Raw genomic sequence first — 10,321 nt, 5'->3', positions numbered from 1 at the left:
CGGCCCTGCCTGATATATTGTTACTATAAACAGTTCTTGAACATTTTAATGTAGGCCCCAAGGCACCTATCTAAATCAAAATTCAAATAAGTAGTTAGGTACCTACTAGATTATTAAAATGCTTATACCTACACCAAGGATAATAATCCTTAAATATGGTTTTATAATATAGGTAATATATAAACTATATATGTAATATTAAATGTAGTATTTAGTATACTTAGGTTGATCATTTTACAAATTATTTATATTGATAGATCAAAAGTGATAACTAAAATTTTCAAATCATCTAAGACCCAAGTCTACTTAACATATTTCCATAAAGTAATAGATGTATTATCCTTGTACACAAACAACAAAGTTATATAACTCAAAAAGTACTAGTTCAAAGTTTGATTTTGATAGGTACATCAAAATTCTCAAGAAAAAAATCTGCTGAACAATTAAAAGTGAAAAAGGGCGATTCGCCTTTTGAAAAACAGAAGTTTGTAATTATCGCATCATCCTTATGTGGTAGGTACCTACTCAAGTGGTATCTCAAGTATTCGAAAATCTTCAATTGTATTTAAAAATTCCAAAAATCAGAATTTGAATATACCTGTGTATAATTTAAGCATAAAAATAGTTTGAGCATGTTTAAAAAATCACCGTGTATTATATTAATACGAAGCCTGCAGACTCAGGTAATCATTTCACATTTGTTTTATAATAATCTTTGAAACTACAGTAGAAACTCGATTAACCGTCAATGTCGGAACCGAGACAAACCGAGACAATGATGTTTAATCGAATAGACAGTTAACAGAAATACAATAATACAAAACAATTTTTCAATAAAAGTATATACAGGGTGTCCCGTGAGGATTTACTCATTGCGATATCTCCTGAAATAATAAAGATATCGTAATTCTGTTTTCTTATTAAGACTCACAGAGGTAAGCACTACAAATAACTAATTTTTTATTTTTTTTTTTATGTTTTGGTAAAAAAGTTAAAAAAATTATTTTTTTAATTAATTATTTAAAAAAATATTGAAGATTGCTATTTTGTAGAGTTAATTTTTCTGAAAATATTGACGTTTCAACATTTTAATTTCATTAATTTCCTGATTTTAATAATTTTTTTAATTAATAAGTAAAACGGCAAAAAACCGGTTTTTGTCCGGGCGGCGAGTCCCCCTCTACGGCTAATAGGTAAATCCTCACGGGACACTCTGTATGAATGTATTTTACAAAGTAATTTTCAGACAAAAATAATAAATTGAATACATAATAATAAAATAATAATAAATAATAAATACCAATAATATACAATATGTAATAACATAAAGAATACTATTTTAAAAAATATTAAACTAAATAATCCGTATCTTCTTCTGTTTTTTTGAGTCACGAGCTTTTTGAGCGGCCATGTTTCGTATTTTACGAAGAAGTAAGACCTGCGTTAAATTTGCCTCCTCTTGTACCTCAAACCAATCAATGCATTTTGATAACTTTTTTTTTGTCGGTGACCGATGACGGATAACAGAAACTGACGGTAAATCGAGTGACGGTTAATCGAGTTTCTACTGTCTACAAATATACAATATAATAAATTATTATTATTAATTACACAAAAACGAAATTACGAAAACCACAATTACTTATATTAATTCTATTATAGAATTTTAACATTGAAGACAAATTCATAAGCTATACGCATGAATGCATAATATTATTTAAGTAAACTTTCAAAAGTATGCAATGTTTGCATGGTCGTTGAATCAAACAGCGGGCCCGCTGCAGGGACGGCAAACGAGGCCCTCGTTCGAGAAAATCGAGCACATTGTTTTCAAGAAGAGAGAATCTGCAATAGGTACCTACCGCAATTAATACAAAAAAAACCTCCTCCTACTTGATACTATTAAGTATTAACACTTGTACAGTTGTACTATTATGCCCTGCTCACACTATAAAATTACGTACGGACGTACGGTTAAATATTTCGATAAATACCTACTTCACGGAGTCCCTATATACTCCAAGTAAAAAGTTTTAAAAAAAAAAAAAAAATGTTTTTTTGTAGCGACTTAAAATGATTTAAATTAAACATTGTAAAAAATGTTAATGTTTTGAGTTTTCCGAAATAATGCATTATGGGTACGCTCATAAGTGTCTTACGTTTAATGGGTCCCACCGCATAGTATTAGCATTAGTATAACACTAAAGGTATATATGTATACGTATGTCGTATACCTGAGTATTAATAGTATACTTCCACCGAGTTACGCAAGGAACTATATTGACACGTACCTACCTACATGGCTACATATGGTACATGTAAATATGTAATAATAATATTATCTATTGCTATAACAATTAGTAAAAACTAAAATACCGGTAATAAAATTACGTTCTACCATTATTCGATATCTAAAAAGTATAGATATATACTTATGTCAAAGTATGTATAGTACATGCCAATATTATGTTTTGATAATAAAGGTACCTGCCTATTTATAAGGCACGCGTGTTGCACATTTACATTGTTCTTTGTTAGAACGTATTGTCTTGAACTGGACGTTTCCACATTATTAGTTACAACTTATAACTTATCCTTGATGTTTTTCGTAAAAATTCAATTATAAAGATTAGAATAAATATTAAATACCGATTGGTGATATCCACCTACTTGTTTTAAACCGTTTACGCCCTTAGACGTCTGTTACGCCGGTAAGTATACCTACCTAACAATCTATACATTGTACATATAATTTATACATATATCATAGGTGCAAATTGACTAAATTTTTTGGAGTGACTCAAGCCTCCCTCGGCTCCCTCTACATAGGCCATATTGCTTAGTACCACAGAATATAAAAATTAGTACTAATTACTAGATTTTGAACTGAGAGGACTTGACCGAAATTTTGGGGGACTAAGTCCCGCCAAGTCCCCCCCTATTTGCGCCAATGATACATATAAAATATGATATAATAATATATAGGTATGAATTGTAATATTACATTATGTGTGGTTTTTAATTTTTATGATTATCTGTGAGGGGGGATCATTAATCTATAATCCTATTATATATAAGGTATATGACAATATGACATGATATATTATAATGTACCAACCCCGCCTTTCAAAATTATTGGTGATGGACTGATTTCCGACATTTATTCTATAAGAAAATTTTACATTAACGATATTAGTCAAATTATAAAATTAACCCCCTTATTTATTTATTAACCTAACCTTATTTTATTTTTTTTTTTAATTGCAGACAATTTACTTTTTATTCAGTGCATTTATTTATTCGACATTTAAAATCGCACCAAAATATGGATATTGTGTGTATTACAGATGTAGATGATTTTGTTCAGAATGATCATAATTTGGATCATAGAAAAGTTATTGAAGAAGTAAAACAAGCATCTAATAGGATGGTTAACTCTGCTAAATTGTTTACTTTTTCGGTAATATATTTTTTGGTTGCTTTCTCATTAATTTAAAATCAAAATTACTTACTTTTTAGGATCAAATATATTTTAAGCAAATGATGGCATGAGTACATTTTTATCCCGTATTTAAATTTGCATCGTAGGTACCACTTTTTGACCCTTCTCTTGGATAAAATAAATAATAATGTAATACAGTGGCATCATTTGAGGGGGTGAAAGGTGGGCATTTGCCCCTGTCTGATTTTAAAAGCGGCCCGACGGGCCGGTTCCCAGTTGTTGCCGTTTTACTATTATTATATTTTATAAGCGCAAAAACATGCATATTTTATAATATTTTCAAAAAATATTATACTATATATACTAAGAAATTATTGTCACATTGATACATTTTTACTAATTGATAGTTGGAAATTTGGAATATATTTAAATTTAGATTTTAGACGTATGCGGTGACGTACCTTCACATTGTATGTTTGGGTATGTATTTATGTATGTTTGTTTGTGTTGTACGGACAACAATAATAATAATTAGTATCATAATCTAGTATAGTTTAATTTCTAAAATCTTAAGCTAATACAAATTCTAAAAACCACAACCGATTGGCCCTCTTATTAATAATTATCATTGATCACGGACTTCAGTTAACTTGAGACAGTCGTGTATGATTCAACTATTCTGTGTTAATTGAGCTGAAATTTATTTTTTTCGTGACGTGCGTTTACATTAATCTTTTAATTTGGGCAAAATATGACTTAAAAAAAATAAATAGGTGGTGTGCCTAAAAATATAAAATTACCGCAAACTGCTCAAGAATCGAAAATAATTTCTGGTATGTTTAATAAACAGACAAAACTTGAGCGGCTGAGCCAGAAAGCAAGCAATAAAAAAATATATATATTATTATATACATTTGTATTAATTGTATTAATTTTGTATTTATTTATATTATATTATAATATTAATTTGTAAATATATCGTATACCTATATAAGAGTAATAGAGTATAGGCTATAAGTGAATCAGGTAAAATTGATTTATAGATAATGCAGTTGATATATATTTTCAAAAATAAAAAAAAGAAGATATCCTAATAAACTACTAATATTATTGTTTATCAATATAAATATTGACATATAATAGTTTGCAGACTTTTAACTGATATAGGTAGGTATACAATTGTTTTTCTAAAATATCTGCTACATTTTATTTAAAAATGATTTTACCTGGTTAATAGAAAGGGTACCATAAAAAAATGTAAGCAGTTAATATGCAGTTGCGATTGAGGCGAGCAGTTTTTTTTTACCCATTCGGGCCGGTCAAAACCTTTGCCCCCCTCTATTGAAAACTGAAATGACGCCACTGATGTAATAGGTAATAACCAATAGGCGAATACCTACCTAATTATTAGATCAGCGTATATTGGATCCAGTGGCTTAATCCATATAGGCGCAACTAGACGTCTAAAACGTGTTACGTGGGGTGCTATACTAAAATTGTTAATTGTAAATGCCTCACAGAGCCGTGCCTCTTCGTTATTAATTATAACGAATTAATATTTAATATTATGACATGTCATAGCAAACAATTTTGATATGATTTAAATAACTTTTTTTTACTTAAATTTTTTTTTCACTAGTCCTAAGTATATTTATGTGTTTAAGACGGTGGTGTGATTTAAAATTGTATATATATCTCGTTATTGTATACATATTATAATTTATGAATTATAATTGAGTAGGTACAAATGTAAAATTATGGAGTTTGCATTTTGCAACTCGCGTTGTATTGCCGTATAAACCAAATTTTACGAAATTTACAATAATAGTTTTCTAATCTACTATAAAAAAAATAGAAAGTATATCAAAGTATGTACACAAAAATACTCTTAATGTTACATAAAAAAAATTTAAAAATATTATCTTTAACGATTGAAATCGTTGTGGTAAATGGTAATCTATAATAGAGTATAGACCCTTTTACACGTAAAATATACGCCACCGTTCAGATTTCGGATCTATGACGTCATAAGCATATTTATAAGGCCTGTACCTCATTGAATAGTCAGTGTTAAAGTGTGAAACCAAAACCCACACTATATTTCTTAGGTAATGACATACCTACTTTAAATCTAAGCAAACTTGTTTTTAGTCTTATGATGTCCTTTATAATAATGTAGCTTAGATGTTGTACCCTATACATCTAAACTAGGTAGGTACGTTACAGGCACGGATCCAGAGCAAAGATCTGGGGAGGCCCCAACGATTTTTTTACAACACAAAATACAAATACAATTGTAATAAAATATTATACTTTATTCTTAATTCAAAAATGTTGTCATAATAGTAGGTATAGATAATCAATGTGATAAATAAATTATTGATTATTTAATATTATGTAAAGCGACAATATGAAAAGAAGTTTAGATTTTGTTTATTTGTTATTTAATGCATAATATTTTTTATATTTATAAGAAAATATGTCTGGGAGCAGTGCCACAATAACCGGGTGTGTTGCGTGTGTCAAACACACGGGCCCAGGGCCCCAACCCCATAATGGGGGGGCCCAATGATACAAATTTAAAAATATATAGAAAAAAAAATATAACCATTTTGTTATAATAATAATTATTAATGATTGAACAAAATTGAACAATAGATTTTGTTTTGTACACAACATTATCATACATCAACGTTTCTTTTGTGGCCCGTATAACCGAGATTAATAATAATTTGGTTGCAATTGATTGAAATGCGTCATGCGAAGGAATGCTCAATTTTACCAATTTAGTGTAAGTGTGTTTACGCGTTTCGTTAACCTTATTTTGTATGAGTGAAAACTCAAAATTCCAAAGTATATTTTCACATTTGGAAAAATTAATTGTACAATACTCAAAAGGTTAATTTTTCAATTTTCAAGAGTGAGGGGGCCCCATTCATTTTATTTACACACGGGCCCAAATTGGTGTAGTTGCGGCACTGTCTGGGGGGCCTGAGTCCCTAACCCCCCCTCGCTGGATCTGTCCCTGATACATTATTACTTTTGAACATCATAACACTAAAAACAAAGGATTTGATTTTTTTCCTTATAGTATCCTAATGGAATAAAGTTGTTTCACACTACCTATGTAGGATTAATATACATTTTATTTTGCTTTACTATGCTTTATATTTATACCTATCAACTATGGTACCTATATTTTTTTCATTAGTTTATTGGGTGGTTTTTTTTCATCATTGATTTTGTAAAATAAAATAATAATTAATAATACAATATTTTGATATTATGATATCCTTGTACCTACCTAGTACCTATTTATTTGAAAGGTTAATATTTATTTTATACCATATAGATATAATGTCCGCAGAAATGGATCAAATAAATGTTATCATGTTTCTTGCAATGATTTTTTTTATAAAGTTTAATTTATCTTATGTGAATAATATTTATTATAGACTTATTTATTTATTTATTTATTTCAACGGATCAAACGATCCAATTACAATAATTTAAAATAATATAATTAGTTCATAAATGAATATTAGAATACAATAATAACACAGTTATATAGGTATAATATAGTTGTGTTTGGATTTTGGGTAGTAGGTAGGTGCACATTCTAAAATTATTCAATAATCAGTCCTTTTATGTTGTGGAATGTCTTGTCATCCATGTATTTTTAATTTTAATTTTTTATTTAGTTTGGGATTAGACAGGTACCTATATTTGTATTTGTAATAAAAATACCGAAAGATAAAATGTCTCATTCTGCACATGATCTATAGTTAAAGTATTTGGGAAATGTATTTTTAGTTGCGATAATTCAGTGTATAATATAATATTATACATATATTATAATTACATTATTATTAAAGCTTTTTTAGGGTTTTTACTTTTTATAACTAGATCATTTTTGTTGTATTTTAATATTTTATAGACGTACATGCAAACTTAAAAATTTAAACTAATACGAAGGTACCTACCTAATAAGTAATAATTACATTTTGAGTGAATGCTGAGCATATAATAATCCTTATCATAAGTATATCATCTTCATGATGTAAGTTCTAGGAATATCCAAAAGTCCAAAGCATCCAAACATCTGTAATAAAGTTTTGTGCAGAGATTTATCCCTCTCCTAAAAAAAAAATAATAATAATAAAATCATTATATCCTTTATTCTGTTTGATATAGGTAACTAATAATTCATTAAATGCATTATATTTTTTAGTGAAGCCTCAAATACTTAGTATTTTTAATCTGTTGAGTTGTAAATTTGTCACTTATTATTATTTTGCTTATCTTCTGTATTTTGATATCAATTTTAGTTTAAACTACTTGAAGAATTAGATTTGGAAGAAAATGATGAATTAAAAACATTTTATTATGCTGATGTAGTTATAGTTGATTGGTCAAAAAGTATTAAACTTAGCTCTTTGTCTTATTACTTGGGCTGTCGTCATAATATTGGAATGAATCAAAACATAATTTTATGTAACAATTTAGATGATGAAGTTATGTTACGTTTGAAGGTATATGTATATTGTATATCAAATGTTATATTTTGAATTTGCATATTACACGGGGAAAAATTATCTTTCAATAATAATTATGTTCATATATTATGTTCTTAGTTGCCTTGTGATGATTCTATTACATTTATTTCATATAAACTAGCTGATTGTGGTACATGTCTGATTACTAATCCTCTGTATCTTGGCAATGATGAATCCATAAAATCAGTTGCAGTAACGTTAGAAAAATTGTTTAAAGATGTGGAAATTCAATCTAAGTATATATATTTTTCTTTGTTAATAGGGATGCAAAAGAACTAAAATTAATTAATAATAATAGTGATAGTAATTAACAGAAAAAGTTTATTTTGAATTGATATAGAGTTCATACGAATAAGAAATTTTTATCTGACTCTGGTGAAGTGTTACGCGAAAAATTGCTCATTTTGAGAAACCATCTTGAAGATCCATGTGTAACTGTTGATATATTATACAAAATGATGGAAGCATTAAGAGATGTTCAGGTATCTAGTCAAATAAAATATCAGTGTCAACAAGAAATATTATCCAAATTTTAAAGATTTTTAAATTATTATTTTATTTTAGGACCATGAAGGAATGGTTCAACTTGTAGAAGACATACAAGCTATTTCTGACAAAAGACATTTTACACAAACTCCGTTGTTGCAATACTTATATTCTTTTGCTTTACATAGGTACGTTACTAAAAACTGTTAAAATGTATCTTTTTTATTATTGTTAATTGTATTATCTACCTATATTCTATGGTTAGGAGTAATAAACCTGGGTATAGACAAAAGGCATTGCTGGTTATAGAACATGCATTGGAAAAAAATAAAAGCTTCCTACCTGATTTAATTTGTCTATATGGTCGTATTTATAAAGACAAATTTGTTGAGTCTATTTTTGAAGACAGATCTGCCCTTCAACATGCTATTAAATGGTATCGAAAAGCTTTTCAAATACAACCAAATCTTCATGCTGGAATCAATCTAGCAACATTATTATTAGTTGCTGGGAATGAATTTTCCAAGTCTGAAGAACTTCAAAACATTGGTAGCTATATGTTAATGTTATTTTTATTAATTGACTTAACAATATTGACAATATACAGTTGTATACTTGTACAGTTTTCAAAGCAGCAAACAATAATTTATATGTTCATTGATGGTTTTGTCTTTCATTTTTCTGATGTATATTTTCCTACTACCTACTTTAAAAAATTTCTTACTATGTTTTTAGTTTTTGAGTTACTTAGGGTTGTTTTGACAATATCCGGTTAAAGTTAACCGACACTTAACTGGTCAAATTCTGCTGGTAATGAAATCTGTTATCAGTTGGTTAACGTTAACCGACACTTTACCGGACATTGTAAGAACAGCCCTTAATTGTTTAGTTTTATAAACCAAAATATTTGAAAAGTTTCGTGTCTCATTTTAATTATTATTATTTCATAATATAGATATATTTTTAAGCAATTTTATTGGCAAAAGAGGCAATTTAACATCTATCAATGACTACTGGATTGTTGCAACATATTTTGAAATGAATGTGCTAACAGAAAATTATAGTAAAGCCATGAAAGCTGCTGAATGTATGTTCAAACTAAAACCTTTAATTTGGCAAGTAATTATTTGTAGATTATAATATTAGGTAACAAATAATGAATCATTTGTAAAATATTATATTTTTTAATAATTATATAGGCATTATAAATCAACAATTGAAAATATTAAATTAATCAGTGAGTTTAGAAAAAAAAGGGGAGAAATAAATGCACTAGAAAAATACTTAAAGTACTGGATGAAATATTTTATAGATGCTACCAAACAAGAAATTGACAGTGACATTTGCAACTTTCCCGTGAGTACATTAATAATAACTGTTAGATAATAATCACCAAAGGTGTAGCCACTTTTGAATTTTATTTAGCCCTACTCATAATTTTTTTTTTTAGTCATATTTTTAGAATATAATATGTTGTACATCAAAAACATTATAGACTAAAGACCCTCATATAAATTCATCATGCTTCGCCTATGATTATCACTAGGCAGTGCCGCAACTACCGGGTGTGCAAGTTGTGCATTGCACATCGGCCCCCGGGCCCCCATTCCGATATAGGCCCCCAAATCGATGTGTTAAAATTTATAATTGTAAAGCCGTATTTGTGGAAAATTGAAGTAAAAAACAATTTGATAAAACTATTGTATCAGGACTGAAAACCATACAGATTTGGATTTTTATATAATTGATACCTATGGATTTATCAACAAGTTTTGCTGATGTTCTAGCTGCTTGTCTTATATTTCTAACCATTCCTGTTACTGTAGCATCTGCAGAA

General features: G+C 28.3%; 1 protein-coding gene across 2 annotated transcripts in view; it reads left to right on the top strand.

The window, feature by feature from the left end:
- The first annotated feature begins 2,515 nt into the window (after nt 1-2,515).
- LOC100165876 (mitogen-activated protein kinase kinase kinase 15-like) overlaps nt 2,516-10,321 on the top strand; it is a 10,262-nt gene continuing 2,456 nt past the window's right edge. For both annotated transcript variants that reach the window (XM_008187080.3, XM_016806261.2), the window contains exons 1-9: nt 2,516-2,711; nt 3,268-3,460; nt 7,771-7,974; nt 8,077-8,234; nt 8,339-8,480; nt 8,563-8,672; nt 8,750-9,033; nt 9,440-9,599; nt 9,684-9,840. In XM_008187080.3, coding sequence (XP_008185302.2) covers nt 3,326-3,460; nt 7,771-7,974; nt 8,077-8,234; nt 8,339-8,480; nt 8,563-8,672; nt 8,750-9,033; nt 9,440-9,599; nt 9,684-9,840 — 1,350 coding nt within the window. In that variant the 5' untranslated portion in view covers nt 2,516-2,711; nt 3,268-3,325. The remainder of the gene's footprint in view (nt 2,712-3,267; nt 3,461-7,770; nt 7,975-8,076; nt 8,235-8,338; nt 8,481-8,562; nt 8,673-8,749; nt 9,034-9,439; nt 9,600-9,683; nt 9,841-10,321) is intronic.

Source organism: Acyrthosiphon pisum, chromosome A2, assembly GCF_005508785.2.
Source record: "Acyrthosiphon pisum isolate AL4f chromosome A2, pea_aphid_22Mar2018_4r6ur, whole genome shotgun sequence".
NCBI lineage: Eukaryota > Metazoa > Arthropoda > Insecta > Hemiptera > Aphididae > Acyrthosiphon > Acyrthosiphon pisum.
This window is presented reverse-complemented; position numbering and strand designations above follow the sequence as displayed.